This window comes from Eurosta solidaginis, chromosome 3, assembly GCF_040869045.1.
Source record: "Eurosta solidaginis isolate ZX-2024a chromosome 3, ASM4086904v1, whole genome shotgun sequence".
In the NCBI taxonomy this organism is placed as follows: domain Eukaryota; kingdom Metazoa; phylum Arthropoda; class Insecta; order Diptera; family Tephritidae; genus Eurosta; species Eurosta solidaginis.
In genome coordinates, this window is record NC_090321.1 from 508,307 (window position 1) to 530,741 (window position 22,435).

The window sequence follows — 22,435 nt, forward strand, 5'->3', positions numbered from 1 at the left end:
AAACATATATATTCTATGCTGGCAAACGGTGCAAAAATAGGTAGGGACTAAGAGTCTGTTTCCCTGACCTACACGATTGCTGCCGGAAAAGAGGGGGAAGACGGGGGCAGAGGTTGATGCTCGGCATTGCTCCCGACTCTACTACGGAGGTTGTAGGTATGAGTGGGAGCGGCCGTATGAGTTGATGGTGCCGTGGGGCGCGAGCAGCAGCGGGTACTTGTGACTTGCTGAGCAGCGGGGCTGCTGGAAGGTAGTGGGGGCTCTAAGGCGTAGACTACAGGACGCCCTTGGGCGTGAACAGCATGAAGCCACAAAAGATTTATAAAAATTACGTGGACGTCGGGTTTTGGGATCTAGCCCAGAACAACCTGTCCGATGCAACCATCCCTTACACGAGACACACTGACAAGAGTATGACCGTCCTAAAAATATTATTTTCCGGCAGATGCAGCAAAACCATTTCTCAGGACCGGGGTCAGGACATGGACCCGAATTGGGTTCGAAACCTTCCCGGAGCAAGAGAATATGGAGAAGTCCCGCTGCAAGGAGCTGCTGGGAGGATGACAATTTGTGGGAGGGACGCAACAAGTTAAATGGGGTTACACTGAAATGACACTCCTTGGTCGGGAAAAAACCCGAGTCGCTCCGGTACATAGAACCGACTTCCTTGGGAAGGTCCTGATCGAACGTTATTCCTAATATTTTTGGGTGTAAGACAGTCGGTAGCGTAATGCCATCAACGTGGGTTCCAATATGGTCCACAATTGCCGTGTCCATTTTGTAAATAAGGTCGCCGATGATTTGGTCGGTGCAATGTCACGTTTCGCGAGGCGAAAAAACTGGGGAGATCAGGGAGATAGCTGTTTATGTTATTACAAAGCTCATCGACGTAGGATACAATAGTGGCTCCTCCTGGTGGTGCAGGTATCTTCGACATGTAGAAGTTAAACAAAATCAGGTATAGACACCACCCTGTGGTACCCCTTGTTTAATTCTTATGGGTTTAGATGTTATGTTCCTGAATTGCACCGATGCTTGCCGAAGAGACAGATAATTTGCAGTCCAGCTCTTGATACTTGAGGAAAGGGAGGACCCTTCCAAGTCTTGCAGTAACGTGCAGGGATCAAAAGCTTTTGATAGGTCTAGCGCAAGAGTACTGTTCTGGGGTAGGCGTTTTAATGGCGTTTAGCGCGGTGGTAGTGCTATGTAGTTTTCGAAAGCCATGCTAATGATTGGCAATACACAAATTTGCAATGAAATACGGAAGCAGAATGGATTCAAGTATCTTGGCTACTGGCGATAGGAGAAATACCGGACGATAAGATTCTCCTATGTTAGCTTTGTTTTCCAGGCTTTAATAGCGGAACCACCCTGGCCATTTTCCATTTTTTGGGGATGACGAAGATGGACAGGGACAGATTGAAGACATGCGCTAGATAACTATATCCCCCTTTGCCAAGTTTTTTTAGCATCGGCATGGCTATGCCGTCTGGGCCTACTGCTTTAGACGGTTTAGCATGAACGATGACATATTCAACCTCTTTGGCGGTGATGGTAATTAGGGACGCGCTGTGTATGCTTGTGTGCGCGTCTGTTGGCTAGCCATCTGGCTATGTCAACCGCAGAGTGCATCAAGATTTTCGCCAGTGAGTAGTTGTCAGGGCAGTATCCACTGTCGCAACAGGTGACAGGAGAGACGTAAATAAATAAATTAAAAAAAAGGTTCGATTCGAGCTCAAGGCCAGCGCTTCCCAAGGCAGTCGGTTCTATGTACCGGAGCGACTCGGGATTTTTCCCGACCAAGGACTGTCATTTCAGTGTGACCCCATTTAATTTGTTGCGTCCCTCCCACAAATTGTCATCCTCCCAGCAGCTCCTTGCAGCAGGACTGCTCCATACTCTCTTACTCCGGGAAGGCATCGAATCCAATCCGGGTCCGTCTCCTGACCCCGGTCCTGAGAAATGGTTTTGCTGCATCTGCCGGAAAATAATCTTTTTAGGACGTTCATACTCTGTTCAGTGTGTCTCGCGCAAGGGATGGTTGCATCGGACAGGTTGTTCTGGGCTTGATCCCAAAACCCGACGTCCACGTAACTTTTATAAATCTTTTGTGGCTCCTTGCTGCTCACGCCCAAGGGCGTCCCGTAGTCTACGCCTAAGCGCCCCCCCACTACCTTCCAGCAGCCCCGCGGCTCCGCAAGCCCCAACAAGTACCCGCTGCTGCTCGCGCCCCACGGCGCCAACAACTCAAACAGCTGATACCACTCATAACTACTACCTTCGTAGTAGAGTTGGTAGCAATGCTGAGCATCAGCCCCTGCCCCCGTTTCTCCCCCCCCCCCCCCCCCCTCTTTTCCGGCAGCAATTGTGCAGGTCAGGGAAACAGACTCTTAGTCCCTACCTCCGTTTGCACCGTCTGCCTGCACAGAATATATAGGTTTGCGACATCCGCCCAATGCAGCTCCTGCCTTGGGTGGTGCCACTTTCCTAGATGTTCTGGTCTCCGCGACGGCAACCCCCCGACGGGTTTCATCGCGCCATGTTGGCAGGTCGCAAACCCAAATCATCCGGGTACCCCAATGCTTGCCCAAGGACGCCCAGTCCCAGGGCCACAACAGCGATTGCGTCCTAGCCTTCCACAACCCAGGCGTAGTCACCCGTCACTTACCCCCAGAGTGGCGGCGTCTCCCCTTATGCACTTCAGAATTCTGCAGTTAAACTGTAATGGACTAACTGGGAAGATTACGGAGACAGTCGATTTCATGAAGCGGCACAACATCCGCATTGCTGCAATTCAAGAGACTAAACTCACAGCAAGATCTGCATTGCAGACCTGCTCTGGGTATAATATCCACAGGAAAGACCGCGAGAGCGGAAATGGAGGCGGCCTCGCGTTTATCATACACCACTCTGTTCAATATTATATATTTGATCCTGGCATCGACCGCAGGGACAATGTCTTAGAACGTCAAGGCCTATCTGTCCGGTCAGGCGATGCAAACCTAGAAATCATCAACATCTACATCCCTCCTGCCACCTGTTGCCACAGTGGATACCGCCCTAATATCAGGGCTTTACTCACTGGCAACAATCGCATTATCTTAGGCGATTTCAATGCCCATCATGATCTATGGCATTCAAACTTGCGGGCGGACAGTAGGGGTGAGATGTTGGCGGATCAAATAGAAGAAACGACGTTCTGCACAATAAACGGAGACGCCCCCACACGTATGGTAGGAAGCTGTCACAGCTCGCCAGATATCTCAATCGTGAGAGCAGAACTCGTAAACTGCGTCAACTGGCAGCCGATGGTAACATTGGCATCCGACCACCTGCCCATACTTATTTCGCTCGAGCGTACCGCCGACTTCATCGTCACAGAAAAACGCACTTTCATAAACTTCAAAAAAGGAAAGTGGGAAGAATATAAATCTTTTACAGACAACCGCTTTGCTGCCCTACCTATCCCGACTGATGCCCGCCAAGGGGAGCGAGCCTTCCGTAAGGTCATTGAATCCGCCTCGGCACGTTTCATTCCCACCGGGAGAATTCCCGAAATCCGGCCCCACTTCCCGGCGGAGGTCGCAAACTTAGCGAGAGAACGTGACCTTATAAGACAGCTTGATCCAGGCGACCCCCAAATAAGGGATATAAACCAACGCATCAGATTACTTGTGGACGAACAAAGGCGGGCGAAATGGGAGGAGCACCTAAGAGGTTGTAACCTCTCTACCGGTGTGGGTAAACATTGGTACACGGTAAAGTCCCTATCGAATCCGACTAAGCACAAAGACAAAGTTTCCATCGCCTTTGGCGACAAAGTGCTGTCGGATGCGAAAAAATGCGCGAGCGCTTTCTGCCGACAATATATAATGCATCCTACGGTCCACAAAGATAGACGGAGAGCCAATAGACACGCACATAAACACAAATTCAGCGCGTCACCAATCACCATCACCGCTAAAGAGGTTGAGGACGCCATTGGTCGCGCTAAACCATCCAAAGCAGTGAGCCCAGGCGGCATAGCCATGCCGATGCTTAAAAGCCTAGGGAAAGAGGGTTTCAAATATTTAGCGCATGTCTTCAACCTGTCTCTTTCCACCTTTGTCATACCCGAGAAATAGAAAATGGCCAAGGTGGTCCCGCTACTAAAGCCTGGGAAACCAGCTAACATAGGTGAGTCGTATCGTCCGATATCTCTCCTATCGCCAGTGGCAAAGGCGCTTGAAGCAATTTTGCTCCCTTATTTCCAAGCAAATTTGCAGCTAGCCCCTCATCAGCATGGCTTCAGAAAACTCCATAGCACTACCACCGCGCTAAATGCCATTAGCACCCAGATAAATTGCGGCTTAAATCAATGCACCCACCATAGAACAGTACTCGTAGCGCTAGACCTATCAAAAGCTTTTGATACGGTCAACCATGGCTTGTTACTGCAAGACCTGGAAGGATCTACCCTTTCCCCATGTCTTAAAAGGTGGACCGCAAATTATCTGGGTGGTCGGCAGGCATCGGTGCAATTTAGAAACGAAACATCAAAACCAAGGAGAATTAAACAAGGGGTGCCACAGGGTGGTGTCCTATCCCCACTTTTGTTTAATTTCTACATATCTAAGCTACCTTCACCACCGGAAGGAGTCACAATCGTTTCCTACGCCGATGACTGCACAATAATGGCCTCAGGCCCAGGCCCAAAGATCGATGCGCTATGCAATAAAATAAACAGCTACCTCCCTGATCTCTCCAGTTTTTTCGCCTCGCGAAACCTGGCATTATCACCGACTAAATCTTCCGCGACCTTATTGACAACATGGACGTCCCAAATGTCGACCATTTTGAACATCCACGTCGATGGCACTACGCTACCGACTGTCCTACATCCCAAAATCTTGGGTGTGACGTTTGATCAGGATCTACATTTTGGTGAGCACGCAGCCGCAATTATTCCGAGAATTCAGAGCCGTAACAAAATCCTCAAATCCCTCGCTGGCAATACTTGGGGAAAAGATAAAGAAACGCTCATGACTACATACAAAGGAATTAGCCAGCCGATTACGTGCTACGCGTCACCCATATGGTCGCCAAGCCTAAAAATTACCCACTGGAAGAAACTACAGGCCTGCCAAAATACTGCTCTCAGAATCGCCACGGGCTGTCTTCTTATGTCCCCAGAACACCATCTGCATAATGAGGCGAAAATACTCCCCATCAGGGAGAGAAATGAGATGCTGACCAAACAGTTCCTGTTGAATACCCAGAAACCTGGGCATCCCAACAGACATCTGATTGATGAACCAGCACCGCCTAGGGGCTTAAGGAGTCATCTTCGTAAGCATTTTGAGGAAATACGGCACCTGAGAACCCAGCCGTATGAAGCGAAAAAACACAAGCAGGTCCTTGGTGAACTCCATAAACAGGCGTCGGACCTTTATGCCGGGAATTGCCCGGTGAATCCAGTACTTAAAGAAAAGTATCCAAAACTCGCGGAAGAGGAACGCATACTCCCCAGGGAAACGCGTGTCACTCTTGTTCAACTTCGTTCTGGATACTGTAACAGGTTAAACTCTTACCTATCCAGAATCAACCCCGACATACAAAATGTATGCCCCGCTTGCAATGTGTCCCTACATGACACCAACCATCTCTTTAATTGTAATGTGGAACCAACGCCTCTAGCACCCCTTTCCTTATGGTCCACCCCTGTTGAAACGGCAAGTTTCCTTGGACTCCCGTTAGAGGATATTGATGACAATTTGTGATCGGTCGCGGCTCTTAGGTGGGGCGAGCATTGCTACAACAACAACAACAGCTCAAGGCCAGAACAATAATTTTTCTCTAATGATAGTTATTGTTATTTTTTAATTTTTCTAAATTTGAAAAATTGTATTTTGTTTTTGGAATAGTAAGTAGAAAATTTTTCAGACAACCTGCCATAGCTGCGCAGATAGATCCATTTCGAAGGGTGCTAAGCCTTCATCATCAGTACGCTTTAGGCATGCTGCGCTAACCATTTAGCTATACAGCGGTGGTTTGTTTGACTGGCAAATTTTCTACTTCTATTCCTTTTTACCAACTATATTTATTCAGTGTTGCGCCATCTGGTGCAAATCACTGATAATGCTGGATTTTTGTTTATTGTCAATTACTTTGTTTGCCATTCCCAAGTGCTCATGGTTTATTAACAATTGTTTTTGTTTTTATCGGCCTATTGATAAATGATTCAAGGTTCAAATCGAGCTCAAGGCCAGAACAATAATTTTTTTCTAATGATAATTATTGTTATTTTTTAATTTTTCTAAATTTGAAAAATTGTATTTTGTTTTTGGAATAGTAAGTAGAAAATTTTTCAGACAACCTGCTATAGCTGCGCAGATAGATCCATTTCGAAGGGTGCTAAGCCTTCATCATCAGTACGCTTTAGGCATGCTGCGCTAACCATTTAGCTATTATAAATAAAAAAAAATAAATAAATGTAAGGCACGATAACCTCCGAAGAGATCTAAGGCCGAGCTTCTCTTCCAATTTTCGTCGTGCTCCTCTTGATTTTCCCTACATGTTTTATGCCGACTCCGAACTGCATCTGCAAGGCAAATGAGTTTTCACTGAGCTTTTCATGACAGAAATACACCCGGAGCGCTTGCCAAACACTGCCGAGGGGCGACCCCGCCTAGAAAAATTTTCTTCTAATTGAAAAACCTTATTTCTAAAATTTTGATGTTGCTTCGCCTGGGGTGTGAACCCAGGGCATAAGTTGTGGTAGGCGGAGCACGCTACCATCGCACCACGGTGGCCGCCAGGAGCGATGTAGATGTTGTAAATTTCTAAATTTGCATCGCCTGGACGGACAGATATGCCTTGACGTTCCAGGTCACTGTCCCTGCGGCCGATGTCGGGATCAAATAGATTATATTGCACTGAGTAGGGGGTGATAAATGCGAGACCGCCTCCATTTCCACTCTCGCGATCTTTTCTGTGGGCGTTATACTCAGAGCAGGTCTGCAAAGAAGATCTTGCTGTGAGTTATGTCTCATGGATCGCAGCAATGCGGATGTTGTGCCCCTTCATAAAATCAACTATCTCCATGATTTTCCCAGTTAACCCATTACAGTTTAACTGCAGTATTCTGAAGTGCAGGGGGGAAGATGTCGTCACTCTGGGTGTAAGTGACGGGTGACTACACCTGAGATGAAGGAGGTCAGGACGCAAGTGCTGTTGTGGCCCTGGGACTTGACGTCCTTTGGTAAGCATTGGAATATCCGGTGTAGTTGGGTTGGCGGTCTGGCAGCATGACGCAATGAAACCCATCCGGGGATTGCCGCAATGAGACCAGAACATCAAGGAAAGTGGCACCATCAGATTGTCGAATAAACCATTGTGGATAAAACAAGTATATCTTATCCGTCAACTACCTGCCAGAATGTTCACGATGGCTACTTTTTAGCGTTTTGACAGGATATTCAATATTGCGGCACATAGGGCTTGTTGTCTTCAGCGGGTGATAGAAAGAGATACAGAATGATACCACGATAGTCAATTAAAAATCAGGTAATCGGTCTATTTGTAATTTTGAGGTCTATGCAGAAGTTATCACACTTGTTGTATCCACAATGGAATAAACAATTTGAGCGAATGTAGCGAAAAAATTACGCTCAGTAATTTGACGTAAAATCTCAACCCTTGAGAGGATTAAATACTCAACGATTGATCAACACTTGTGTTCGCTGAAAGCACCCAATGTAATTGGTCGTGGTACGTTAGTTGTAGTTTAAAATTTTATTTTATTACTATTAATTTTTTTAACTCTAACTTTTACTTTTTAATTTTTATAAATCGCAAGCTTTATTTTAATGTGAATTTGTTTATGAATGCTGTTGTGCTATAAAAGATTTAAGAATCTTATTGTACTGATATATATTGAAATAAATGCAATACAATACAATACAATACCATATCATAACGCCCTAGACATAACTATACCATAGCCGCTGTTGGTTTTTTAGATCTCTATTTTTATGTTTTGGATATGCTTTTAGTGACTTATTAATTTTTTGCTTTTTCTTCTTTTTTATGAAATGATCACATTTCTTATGTTAAGGCACCAATAACCGATGCCAATAGATATGGTTAGTAAAAATATTGCTATAACTGAGACATTATGACTATGTGGAACGGTCGCGACATCCCACTAAACTTACTAAAGTCGTAAGTACTTCCCTTGACCTTGAAATTTTTCTCGAATTAGGGAAAAAGTATGTTAAATGTAAAGGTATACAAAAGAATGGCTGTTTCGTAAAAAAATCTTTGAAACTAAGGTCTTTCAAATTATCTTGTTATGAACTTTCAAATTACCTTGGGACTTTGTCACAATAGCCAAATGGAAACAATTTTGTAAACTGTAACGGAGTAGCCTTAAGTGAAAGTACATATGTATATTAAAGTTTTTAGATCTTGAAAGATGTTATTTATTCATTAGCTTAAAGGTGTCTGATTTGGTGGAAACTCCCGTGAACCGTGCTCTCTTAATCTTACACACGAATTTCCAAAGACTTATTGGATGGCACGAACACTGCTAGAAAAAGACGCACATCACTTCTGTAATGAGAGTTTATATTGGTCCAAAATCATTCAAAATATCCCAACAATAGTTTTAATTAACGACTCCTAACACCTATGGCTTTCTTTTACAGCTTTGTTGATACTGCAAGTTTCTATAGGCTTCCGGTTGATGGTATCGATGGGAATTCGTAAGCGATCGCACCTATTGGATGGGAGCACTGCTACAAAAAGGGGAACAACACCACCTACGTCGGTCAGACCATGTTATCCGAAGCACTGCTACAAAGAAGAAAAACCCGGCTACTTAATTTAACAAAAAGAACTAAGTAACAAAAATAAATATTTGTTATAAAATGCATTTAATTTAGTTACAGGAAATAAAACATACATAAGTAAATACACATATTCGCAGTCAGAAACTTAAATGCAATGCAGGCAAAGCGAACGTGCTAACTAAATAAGAGTTCAAACACAAGTTGGCGGCGCCACTTTTTTTCTACAACGCATAGCATACTCTTCTTCTGTCAAATCTGATAAATGGCTTAGAGGTGTCTGATTTGGTGGAAACTCCCGTGAACCGTGAATCTTACACACGAATTTCCAAAGACTTATTGGATGGCACGAACACTGCTAGAAAAAGACGCACATCACTTCTGTAATGAGAGTTTATATTGGTCCAAAATCATCCAAAATATCCCAACAATAGTTTTAATTAACGACTCTAACACCAATGGCTTTATTTTACAACTTTGTTGATACTGCAAGTTTCTATAGGCTTCCGGTTGATGGTATCGATGGGAATTCGTAAGCGATCGCACCTATTGGATGGGAGCACTGCTACAAAAAGGGGAACAACACCGCCTACGTCGGTCAGACCATGTTATCCGAAGCACTGCTACAAAGAAGAAAAACCCGGCTACTTAATTTAACAAAAAGAACTAAGTAACAAAAATAAATATTTGTTATAAAATGCATTTAATTTAGTTATAGGAAATAAAACATACATATGTAAATACACATATTCGCAGTCAGAAACTTAAATGCAATGCAGGCAAAGCGAACGTCCTAACTAAATAAGAGTTCAAACACAAGTTGGCGGCGCCACTTTTTTTCCACAACGCATAGCATACTCTTCTTCTGTCAAATCTGATAAATGGTTTATACCCATTTTCCATGTCGCCGCACCGCTTTCATACTTCTTATTGTGCTCCTCCACTATCTGCTTAGATTTTTCATAGTGTCCGCGTCGCATTTTATCTTCATCAGGGTCACTGTAGGCTTTATTGAATTTAGACTAGAAAAATATTTAAATTTTAATCACTTTTACCCCAAAAAAACAATAGGGTAATTCTATACGACTACATGACACTTTTAAAACACGTCCAAAAATATCGGGCGGGACGTCAAAAGACGCGTTTGGTAATTTCAGACTTGTGGTACCCCCAGCGGGTTAGGGGGTTAGAATATACCCACGGTAGGTATGCCTGTCGTAAGAGGCGAATAAAATGCTAAATAGATTCAAGGGGTTGTGTAGCGCAAACCTTTCACGTTGCCAGCGCAATATATAGCTTCTCCAAACCCAATTGTCAACCTCACCTATCTGTGGCGAATCCTGTTAAATTAACAACCCAGGCCCTGGCGACCCCGAACTGATCATGGATCTAGGGGGTGGGAGGGCGGTATGGCCTAGAAGGTCGCATGTGGTCATAACAAATCGTTCCCGAGATGTTGTTGTTGTTGTAGCGATAAGGTTACTCCTCGAAGGCTTTGGGGTGTGTTATCGATGTGATGGTCCTTTGCCGGATAGAAATCCGGTACGCTCCGGTAACAGCACCATTAAGGTGCTAGCCCGACCATTTCGGGAACAATTTATTTGGCCACATTAAACCTTCGGGCCGTCCCTCCCTCCCCACCCCCAACTTCCATGAGGTAAAAGTTCCCTTTGGGTAAAAGTCTAGAACAATGATCGACTACTAATACGAGTCCAAAAATATCGGATGAGGTGTTAAAAGACGCGTATTGACCTCACAACAATAATCCGAAGCGGAAAAGAAAAATTGTATCTCTTTCCGGAGATATTTGCAGTTGAAGTTGTCAATTTTTATGTGATTGTTGTAATGTTGTGCACTGAAAAAATTTTTAGTACAAAGGGATTTTGCAAAGATTTAATTTTGGTCCCAACACATTGCTTGACCGGGGGTAATTTTTTATAAGCGCGGCCGAAGCCCGCCACCGCAGAAAGGTGTTCTGCGCAAAAATATTATGGATCCCACCCCCGGTTTCGGAGAGACCCGGGGTAATTTTTCTGTTTTTCATTCATACCTTTTGAACGAGGTAAAATTTTTATATTTCCCCTTCGGATTATTGTTGTCCAGGTCAATACGCATCTTTTGACACAGCAGTCGACCCCTGTTCTAGACTATTACCATATCTTTCAACAAAAATATAATTTTTAATTTCCGCTTTCGGATTCTAAAAACGGATGTCGAAACGCGTCTTTTGATACCAAATTTGACAATTTTGTGATAAAAATTAGGTGATGCACCATCTTGTAAAACGTTACCATTTTTGTTTTCCGTTTTCGGATTCGCGATCCTGGCACTGAAGCACGTCTTTTGACACTAGCTCTGATATTGGTAATAGTCTAGTTGAGGGGTCGACTGCTAATACGCTACCAAAAATATCTAGGGAGGTGTCAAACGACGCGTATTGATCTCGAGAACAATAATCCGATGGCGGAAAAGAAAAATTGTATCTCTGTCCGGAAATATTTGCATTTGAAGTTGGCGATTTCCATGTGGTTGTTGTTGTGTTTGTACCCCCAAAAAAAATTGTGCATCACCGTGGCGGTAGCCACGGTTATAGCACACACCCGGACTTGGCATGGCGTAGCCCAGGGTTATTTTTTATAATCGCGGCCGAAGGCCGCCAACGCAGAAAAGTGTTCTGCGCAAAAATACTATGGATCCGACCCCCGGTTTCGGAGGTACCCGCGGGTCTTTTTTCGGGTTTTCATTAATATCTTTTGAACGCGTTAACATTTTTATTTTCCGCCTTCGGATTATTAATACTGATGTCAAGACGCGTCGTTTGACACCTCTCTCGATATTTTTGGTAGCGTATTAGCAGTCAACCCCTCAACTAGACTATTACTATTACTAGACTATTATTTTTGGACATATATTATGAGTGTCATGCTGTCGTATAGAATTTACAGATTTTCCATCAATAGCTTCATTGTAATTACCTTAAACTCCTCCCATTCTTGATCAGTAACAGACATTTTCGTTTTTATTATTGCAATATAATAAGAGCAGTGTTGTTGTTGTTTGTGCTACTAAAACCACTTAATATATTTGTTGGCGTTGTTACTTTATATTAAGCTCACGGACAAAGGAAAGCTGTACACAAATTTTACTGATAATCATATATATAATAATAATGTATTACATATATGCTGATAATACATTTGACTCATTTGCCGTCATCCATTGAGTTTTACAGCTCCGGCTCACGCTTAATTCTCACGGGAATGGTCTGGATCATTGAGAGACATGAGAAGCATATACGCCAATTACACGGCTCAAGTATCCTTGTGCCAATTACCAATTTGCACAAGGATTTACCCGGTGTATGCACTGGTTGCGCAGAGAACTGTGCTAAAATCAAAACGATTTTGATATTTACGCATGTCTGCAAATATTGCACATGCTTTTTCTTCGTATGTTGTGAATGTTGCACAGTTTACCTGTGGTTTCTGATAATATAACTTCAGTAATTATTGCTTAAAAATGTTAATATCGAAGGCGTAAGGACCGTCTCTAGCTTGTAACAGGAATTCACACAAATTCAATAATTCATAATAATGTTTCATACAATTCGAACACATGTTTCATTTGTTGCGCTAATTGAAAAATGAATATTGCGCAGTGCTGCAATGAGTTGAGCTGGTCTTGCAATTAAAATATATATATTATAAATACAGTGGAAAACAAACGCTTCTCGTGCGAGTTTTTCGACTTATACCGTGAATTACCAGCACTGTGAAAAATAAAGAGTGGTTTTTTATACAATTAAAACACATGTTTCACTTGTTACGCTACTTTAAAAATAAATATTGCGCAGTGTTTTTGAGCCGTGTATGTCAAAATTTTCATTCGCACAAATTTCGTCGTTTTATATTTGCGCATGGTTTTTGTGTCATGTATGGGCCGTCATATGCCGTGATATTTTCGCACACGTCAAATGTGATAGGCAGATGTCGCCGCTGTTTCTCATTTAACTCATACGGCGAAAGGCTAAGCAGCAACATCTATTTTTGAAAAATTAGGTTTATTAAAGGCAGCGTTGCCAAACTAAAGACAAGTAATTAACAAATTATCTGGCTCGCAAATTGAACCAGACTTCTATCTGGATTTATCTGGCTCAAATCGTTGTTGATGCATTTACATGCAAAATTATTATCAGGCTTTTGCCACCGGATGATGGCTATTGTAAATCTTACCAAGTAGCGCAACTAACAGCTGATTACTGAAACGTCACACATTCCCACGCACAGTTCTCGACTAAGTTTCAAAAAAATAGATTTAGCTTAAATTTCAAAGTAAGAAAATCCTTACTAATTGATGTCTATATAGAATATATAATACTGTTTTCACACAGAAACTTAATGATCTCATTTCACCTGCTAATGAAATAGTAAATTTTTTGCTTTCACACAGAAGTAACTGCTCGATTAGTATGAAGAATAAGACAGACAATCATGGCGGAACGATGCAAGGTGGGAGCATGGTGACATACCTACAAACAAACAAAATTCCATGTACTTGTAAATTCGATGGACAAATGTCAAAATCGTACTGCGCCGGTAGTTGATGTATCAAATCAAATAAAAAAGGTTATAATCAGCTGTTCGATGCGGCCAGCTTGTATCGTTCCGCCATGCAGACAATGACATTTGCTTTGACAAATGACATTTTTAAGGACTGAACACCCAAAAACTAAGAAGCGGAAACCGAAGTGGAACGCTGCCAACAGAGTTGCATTGTTCTTTTGACTTCATTAGGCATTCGATTAGCTACTAATGAAATAATAATAGATTCGAATTTTGTAGGGAAGATTGAGCTCAATAAGCGTCTTAATGTAGAAAATTGCCTTTATTATTCAATAAGCCGTCTGTGTGAAAATAGTGTAACGAATTTGCTTGTAAATCCTCTTATTTGTAATCCTCTGCTAAGTTCGAATCACTAAACTGTTGAATAAATAACTCCAATTTGTAATAATGCAAAATGGCCTTTATTAAAGTACTTCACAATAACAAACTGTGCAACGAATAGCTTGCTTAATAACCACACTGATTGATAGCTCAATGAAACTCTACTATTCAAAATAGCACTGCTATTGCTCGCTAGATATCGTCTTAATCAAACTGCTTGACAACTCAAATCAAACTGAATTACTTCTTACTCGCCTGCACCGCTTTTATAGTTTACGCTGCATACATCTAGGCTCTTCTATTTCCAGAACTTACCAACTATTTCGAGTGTTTATAGTTCTCATATAGTTTCTACTTGTTTACAATTTTCTACTTTTCAGCGTCTCTCAGATGTATGTGAGTTTGTAGTTTACAGTCTCTCGCACACACATAGGCGTATAAGTAAATGCATCTGTGTGTGACATCTCTCGGCTGCCTTATATATGTGTATACATGATTTGATTATTGACGTGAACATCGCTTAGCATCGCCTTAGTGATGGTATAGCTTAGGGATGCTAATATCCGTGACACTGCCCTCCACCTAAGTCTGATCGTCCCGATCAGACAAATCTCTCGATCTAAACGCTGCTAGCATCGCCAAATGTACCACTCTTCTACTCCGTGGTTTCTCTATGCTTTGTATGCGGTAGATGGTATCACTGATCTTCTTCACAACCTTGTACGGGCCTTCCCAACTGCACCGAAATTTGGATGGAACACCTTTCCGCCGGTGAGGGTTGTATAACAGTACCAAATCTCCCGCCAAGAAACCTTTCGAATTATTTTCCTTGTCGTACCTGTGTTTCATCTTACTACTCATTATCCTGGATCGTTCCCTCGCACTCTGTTGCTTGACCAATGAAGAACTACTTCGCAGAGCTTGCGCTGGACGGATTTCCTTTGCATAATCAGTATCGTTCCGTCGCTTCACAACAGTAGTGTGCCTTGGCTTGAAACCACCCTTGCATTCTTTCTTCGTTTCAGTACGTCCGTTAGGGCTTTTCAATGCCAGTGTTTCTCTCACAGGTACCTTCGGTTTTGATTTGTTTGGCCCATTTGTTCCATCAACCTTTACCTTTGAATTTCGTGGCCTTCGTCGAGTCTTCTCCACCAGTACCCGATTACTGCTGAACCCTTTTTCCAAACTAAAGTTAAGTGGCACATCTTGGTTCTCGTAACACATCACCCTTCTCTGCATATCGATCTTGATGTCATGGTCAACCAAGAAATCCACTCCCAATATAACTTCATCAACAATCTCCGCCACAACAAATTTGTGTAGAACCATGACCTTCCCAATCAATACTTCACATATCACTTCTCCCTGAACTTGGTTATACTCGCCAGTGACCGTACGCAACTTTGCTCCAGGTAACGGTTTTACTCTCCTGTTGACCAAGTCAGATCGGATCAAGGAATGAGATGCGCCCGTATCTACAGTCAGTACTCGTTCTTTGCCATCCACATTCCCTCTGACGGTAAGACTGCTTGATTTCCTTCCAATTTGCGACACAGATATCACAGGGCATTCAATAGCTGGATCTAGCTCTCTACCTCTTACTCGCTCTTGCTCATCTCCTCCAGCTTTGCATTTACGGCCACCCACATTGTTGGAACTATTAAGACCAAGATCGCAATGACGTGCTATGTGACCGGACTTCCCGCATTTGAAGCATTTGATAACTTTTTCACTTCGCTTTTGCGATCCTTTCAGTGCCTCCAATATTGCGTCTACCCACTCTGGCCTTTCTACTTCCACACGGCGTGCTTTGAAAACTGGCTTACACAGAAGCGACGCCGTTTCCTGAATCAGAGCTTGTGACACCGTTTCTGCGAATGTTGGCTTTGGGTTCGCGTATGTGGCTCGCTTCGTTTCGACGTCTCGTATGCCATTTATAAAACTCTGGATTTTTACCCTCTCGGTGTATTCCACGGGTGCGTCCGCATTTGCGAGATGAGCCAACCTTTCAACATCTGAAGCAAATTCCTGCAATGTCTCATTTGCTTTTTGGTAGCGGTTTTGCAACTCAATTTGGAATATCTGTTTTCTATGCTCGCTTCCATAACGTCGTTCTACAGCAGCCATCAATGCGTCATAACTGTTCCGTTCGTACTCTGGAATAGTCTGTAAGATTTCGGCAGCTGGTCCTTTCAATGCTACGAAGAGCGCGGCAACTTTATCTTCCACATTCCAGTTGTTCACTGCTGCGGTCTTCTCAAACTGTAGCTTAAAGACCTGGAAAGGAACAGAACCGTCAAAGGATGGTGTTTTTACCTTTGGATTACTCGCTGAAACTGCTGGACGATTTAATTGTAACTGCTCCATACGACCCTTCAAATCATCGACTTCTGCCTGAAATTGAGCGATTTTTGCATCCTGCGCTTCCAGCTTTGATGTTACCCTTGCTTCCTGTGCTTCTAACTGTGAAGACATTTGTGCCACCTGTAATGATAAGCGCTCTTCTTGTTCTTCCATCTTTGATGTTATGCGTGTCTCCTGCGATTCCAGTTGGGATGCCATATATGTCTTCTGTTCGTCCAATTGCGTTTCCATCTTGGATGTTATACGGGTTTCCTGCGACTCCAGTTGGGATACCATATACGTCTTCTGTTCTTCAAGTTGTGCTTCAATCTTCGATGTTAGTCGGTTCTCCTGCGATTCCATATATGTTTGCTGTTCTGCCAGTTGAGATGACACTGTCGATGTTTGAGCAGATATTGCAGCTAAAATCATGTTCAAGTCTGTACTGGTAACCGTCTGCGATGTTTCGTTTTTCTCTTCAATTTTTGTTGTCTCCTCGCTATCAAGATGAAAGACATGCTCTTCCACATCAATTCCTTCTGCTTCCATTGCCTCTCGTAGCCGGGCCTGAAGTTCAAGTTTAACGCCGCTTGTATTCAATCCACGGGTCTCCAACTCCTTCTTTAGTTGCTGGATCTTCAATTCACCGAACTTTGCCATGTCCTTGTTGTCCTTTGGAATTTATTCAACAATTCCTCTTCTGACACCAATTGTAACGAATTTGCTTGTAAATCCTCTTATTTGTAATCCTCTGCTAAGTTCGAATCACTAAACTGTTGAATAAATAACTCCAATTTGTAATAATGCAAAATGGCCTTTATTAAAGTACTTCACAATAACAAACTGTGCAACGAATAGCTTGCTTAATAACCACACTGATTGATAGCTCAATGAAACTCTACTATTCAAAATAGCACTGCTATTGCTCGCTAGATATCGTCTTAATCAAACTGCTTGACAACTCAAATCAAACTGAATTACTTCTTACTCGCCTGCACCGCTTTTATAGTTTACGCTGCATACATCTAGGCTCTTCTATTTCCAGAACTTACCAACTATTTCGAGTGTTTATAGTTCTCATATAGTTTCTACTTGGTTACAATTTTCTACTTTTCAGCGTCTCTCAGATGTATGTGAGTTTGTAGTTTACAGTCTCTCGCACACACATAGGCGTATAAGTAAATGCATCTGTGTGTGACATCTCTCGGCTGCCTTATATATGTGTATACATGATTTGATTATTGACGTGAACATCGCTTAGCATCGCCTTAGTGATGGTATAGCTTAGGGATGCTAATATCCGTGACAATAGTATAAGGCATTTTTGTCGTTATTAAAATAATCTTTTTATTTATATTAAAGGTTTTATCATACCATGAGCATACCTATACGTTTTGACATTACATTTCATCCACGTACGTAATTGCCATCCTCATTGTTTCTAAATTCGTAAACAATGACTGCAGTTATTCGATGTGATTTTTCGAAAAAATTTATTATTTTTGTGAAATTTTATACTTAATCTGTCGTATTTGGGTGGTCAAAAAGGTTTTATGCAACAATACTTTGCCTCACAACGCGACAATGTATTTCGTAACGTCGAAGTACTTATATCAGAGAGGATAGATAGAATAAGGGACGTCATTTCATACTTCTTGCGAAATTTATTTGTAATGTCCCATTTAAGGGGTAATTTTAAATTGCTTCTACACATTTTCATGAGGTATTTTTGATTGTTTTAAAGGATCGTATTAATTAAGCAATTCATCCTCTTTCCAACAATCACAATATATATTAATAAAACCTCTTAAAAATGTGTAGAAAGCAATTTTCTAATACCCGCCAATCAGGTACATTACAAATAAAAATTTAAATCACGTCTCTTATTCTATCTATCCTCTCTGCTTATATACACAAGGATTTGATGTGGAAGCTTGCATTTGACAACACGGTTGCCACTTCATTCCATTTGGAACAAAAATAGTCCCTTCTAACCCCATATTGTCCGCTGGTCCATTTTTCTCAATTTTGGTTCTTTTTCTGCACGATTTTGGTACCTTTATTTCTTTTCCAGTGAAAAAATGGTTTCACTTTTGTGTTAATGATCGTATTGACCAAACATTAAAGCCCCGACACATAGCAGTTTTTCATATAGATGAGTTTAACACATGCTTATGCATTATGAGTAGATTGCACGTATTTTTTTATGGAGAAAGGTAGATGCAGGGCCTACCAAAAAGTGTTGTCTGCGCAGTTTATAGCAAATTTTATTACCTTTTAAAAGCTTCGAACCGTTTTGGAATTGCTCAATTCGTTCTTGAGATATATATGATTAAGTGGACCCAATTTTTTTTTTTTTTGGAAAACCCCGTTATTCGTAAATATCTCAAAAACGTTACCATGGAATTAAAAATAACCTTGATTTTCGAAATCAGGGGGTGATTTAACATAGGAGTTTCATAATGGCGTCTCTGGTGCAGAAAAAAATTGGAATTTGTGATCCAGTGTTATTGTGTATATCTCTTGAACCAAACAATAATTAAAAATTGTTGTATTACATAGTTACTGCCGAGAAAAATAGCAACTAGCTGCTATAACGACTTGGCAATGGAATTTGCAGCATCTGCTTGTAGCATAGCTGCTTCAGTCAAATTTTCCATTGCCTTGGCCTGTGCCTCACCCACGTCAACTAGTGCTTTGATTGCATCGGCTTGAATTTTCGCGGAATCGGCAATGCGGTGTTGGAAGGTTTGAGTCTGAGTGGTTCTGCGCTGCGCTCTGCTCGGTGTCACTACAGCGGTCGTGCTGGTATTAACTTCCTCTGTGGAATTTGGCGTTGCACAAGCAGATGGTGGCGTCGGGGACACTGGGCCTGCTATAGCACTCACTCCTGCGAATTCAACTAGCGCTGCAGCTGTGGAAGACGTTGCCCTCGATGGCCTTGACACACCAAGTGTAATTCCGCTCGGCGCTGCTCCTTTCGTCATCAGCAGCATTCTGTCTTTAACCTCCTCCACTTCGTTGAGTGGAGACGGCTGAAATGGTCCGCCACCTGTAGCACTCATATTTGCCGCGTTTTCCTCAATTTTTTTTTTGGTGCGGCATTTGAGGTCGGCAAAAATCTATAAAATAACATAAAATAATAATATTTGGATATACATATGTATGTACATATAATACCTTTCTCCATCCACTCGCTCTTCTTTGAGGTGAACCGTGGGCATTTACTTTTTTCGCAATTTTGGCCCATTGCTCATCAAATAAAGTTTTATGTGCGCCACAAACCGGTGCTCCTCTGGCCAGATCCACATTTTCTTCCAGCTCATGAACAAGTACGAGGAATTGGGCGCTAGTGGTCTTTTTTGATTCTTCTAATATAAAATACAAGTTTTTTTATACAATAATAACTAATTAATTAATAATACTCACTTTTTTTGTTTGTGTCGCTCATTTTAAACCAAAACGATAGGTTTTTGACACTTTGTTTTCGTATTACAGAATACCAATCGACGAGCACTTTCGTTACGTAAGAGTCAGCTGTTATCGTTTTGTCTATCGTATTGCAATTCATAATACGAACACACGAACGATGATCGTTTTGGGGGCGATATCGCCAAACAGAATGAGGCTGTTAAAAATGTGTAGAAAGCAATTTTCTAATACCCGCCAATCAGGTACATTACAAATAAAAATTGAAATCACGTCTCTTATTCTATCTATCCTCTCTGCTTATATACACAAGGATTTGATGTGGAAGCTTGCATTTGACAACACGGTTGCCACTTCATTCCATTTGGAACAAAAATGGTCCCTTCTAACCCCATATGGGCCGCTGGTCCATTTTTCTCAATTTTGGTTCTTTTTCTGCACGATTTTGGTACCTTTATTTCTTTTTCAGTGAAAAAATGGTTTCACTTTTGTGTTAATGATCGTATTGACCGAACATTAAAGCCCCGACATATAGCAGTTTTTCATATAGATGAGTTTAACACATGCTTATGGAGAAAGGTAGAATGAGTGACACTGGCGCCATCTGATATTGAAAAGTAGCCAACTCCCAAATTTTGTTGCATGCAAAGCATAAGAAGAAGAATTTGAAATTTGGTTTGGCTAAGGGTGTTGGCACACTTTGCAAGTGAAATTATTTTTCCCACTGGTTGGTAAATTTTCTAACATTTTTCGCAATTAAAACTGCGATATAACAATCGAATACGACACAAAATATGACAGCAAGTATTTTTGTTGTATAGGGAGAATGTTTATAACAGTGCTTCGCGAAAATTTGTATGTGAATGGGCAAGGCGTAATAAACTTCAATTGCTAAGTCTGAAATTCCTTCATATTTACAAACGCAACATTTTGGTTGATTGTGGGGATGTTGGAATGCATCAGCTTGTGTTAAACGCATCTATATGAAAAATGTCATTTTGCCGCGGCTTCAACGCATCTATCCTCGTGTTCCAATGGTACATGAACCAATGAGTTTTGAATTCGAATCAAAACAAGACAGCCTACAAAATTTTTAGGATTGTAGCAGCATAAGTGTAACAAGAAAAAATTCGGTTATTGAATACAAAACCAAAAACATTTAAACAGCAATACATCGGCACTCTGATGTTTGGGAAGGTACCTAGCCTTTAGTAGCAATATAGCTGATTTCCTTCCACCACGTGTGTGGTTCCCCCAAGATGAAACTGTTTAGCTAGTTGAAGCCATAAGCTTTCATTCAACAAAATCGATGGACTAATACAAAAGTTATAAGCATTCAAGTAAATATATCCAATTAATACTTAAGTACCCTACTGGTACATATGTGTTAATATTCGCTAACTAACTGATATACGAATACTAACACATATGTACCAGTAGGGTACTTAAGTATTAAATGGATATATTTACTTGAATGCTTATAACTTTTGTATTAGTCCATCGATTTTGTTGAATGAAAGCTTATTTTTTTGTAATAGACAGAGCTTAGAGAGAAACAAATCTGCAAAAAATAAAAAGTTTTCGAGATCCTTCCTCGCAAAGTACAACTTTTTTTATATTTTTACAAAAAAAATTGAAAAAATCCGTAATGATTGTTCATTATCTTTGAATCTGCAGGGCCTATCAAAAAGTGGTGTCTGCGCAGTTTATAGCAAATTTTATTACCTTTTAAAGGCTTCGAACCGTTTTGGAATTGCTCAATTCGTTCTTGAGATATATATGATTAAGTTGACCCAACTTTTTTTTTTTTTTTTTGAAAAACCCGTTATTCGTAAATATCTCAAAAACGTTACCATAGAATTAAAAATAACCTTGATTTTCGAAATCAGGGGGTGATTTAACATAGGAGTTTCATAATGGCGTCTCTGGTGCAGAAAAAAATTGGAATTTAGATTAAGACACAATTTGTTTAAAGGTTCTATCGTCAACGGTTAAGGCGCTACGTGGGTTAATCGGTTTATCGATAACTACTGTAATGCCGCTGTTCAAGCTTAAGCGTGCCTAAGCCACCTTACATGAACTGTTCGCTGTTGCTCGCGCCGAATGGCGCCTGCAGCTAACGCGGCCGCTACAACCCATCACTACAATCTACGCAGCATGCACAGAAGCAATACCGAGCACCAGCCTTTACCCCCGTACCGTCCCTCCTTTTGCGGCACACGCACTCGCGTAAAGAGTCATCAACTCCTTGTTTCCCACACCATGTGCACCTTATGCCAACTCAGAATATGTATGCAGTTCATGACTTGACCGATGCCACCTTAATAGATGCGGTAAAAGTCTAGTTGAGGGGTCGACTGCTAATACGCTACCAAAAATATCGAGAGAGGTGTCAAAAGAAAAGAAAATTTTTATCTCTGTCCGGAGATATTTGCAGTTGAATTTGGCGATTTTCATGTGGTTGTTGTTGTGTTTGTCCCCACAAAAAAAATTGTGCATCACCGTGACGGTAGCCACGGTTATACCACACACCCGGACTTGGAATGGCGAAGCCCAGGGTTATTTTTTATAAGCGCGGCCGAAGGCCGCCAACGCAGAAGGATGTATATTGGAACGATTTTCCGTCATCCCTTGTCAAATTTGGTTTTGAGACAAACCGGTTTCGGCGTTGTGCCTTCATCAGTGTCGATTTTCGTTCTGATCTGTTGTTGTCGTTTGTCCTGTATTTATAGTTCGTAGGTATATGAGCAGGTATTGTCAAATTGATGCTTGTGTATATTTAGTTATGTGTATGTGCTGTGTGTTCATTCAGAACCGAGGGTGGTTTACTAATCGATTTGTGTGGCTGACTGGGGTAGGTAGAAATCTGTGATTTTAGTCGTTTGACCTTCT

At 41.7% G+C, this 22,435-nt stretch overlaps 2 protein-coding genes across 2 annotated transcripts; both read right to left on the reverse strand.

Moving 5' to 3' along the window:
• Positions 1-9,512: 9,512 nt before the first annotated feature.
• Positions 9,513-11,986, reverse strand: cer (crammer). The gene is made up of 2 exons (XM_067770219.1): positions 11,804-11,986; positions 9,513-9,850 (listed from the first exon to the last, which is right to left on the reverse strand). Exons 1-2 carry the CDS (start codon positions 11,837-11,839, stop codon positions 9,638-9,640), a joined length of 249 nt encoding a protein of 82 aa, XP_067626320.1. The 5' UTR covers positions 11,840-11,986; the 3' UTR covers positions 9,513-9,637.
• Positions 11,987-18,066: 6,080 nt separating this feature from the next.
• Positions 18,067-19,503, reverse strand: LOC137246172 (uncharacterized). Its single transcript, XM_067777254.1, has 2 exons — positions 19,295-19,503; positions 18,067-19,236 (listed from the first exon to the last, which is right to left on the reverse strand). The coding sequence occupies exon 2, from the start codon at positions 19,177-19,179 to the stop codon at positions 18,706-18,708; it is 474 nt and encodes a 157-aa protein (XP_067633355.1). The 5' UTR covers positions 19,180-19,236; positions 19,295-19,503; the 3' UTR covers positions 18,067-18,705.
• Positions 19,504-22,435: the final 2,932 nt, after the last annotated feature.

What these genes read in the sequence shown, in the direction of transcription:
- LOC137246172 (XM_067777254.1), bottom strand. Translation starts at nt 19,179, where the DNA reads ATGAGTGCTACAGGTGGCGGACCATTTCAGCCGTCTCCACTCAACGAA.
- cer (XM_067770219.1), bottom strand. Translation starts at nt 11,839, where the DNA reads ATGTCTGTTACTGATCAAGAATGGGAGGAGTTTAAG. An exon ending in AAGAATGGGAGGAGTTTAAG is followed by an intron (nt 9,851 to 11,803) that starts GTAATTACAATG and finishes ATATTTTTCTAG; the next exon opens with TCTAAATTCAATAAAGCCTA.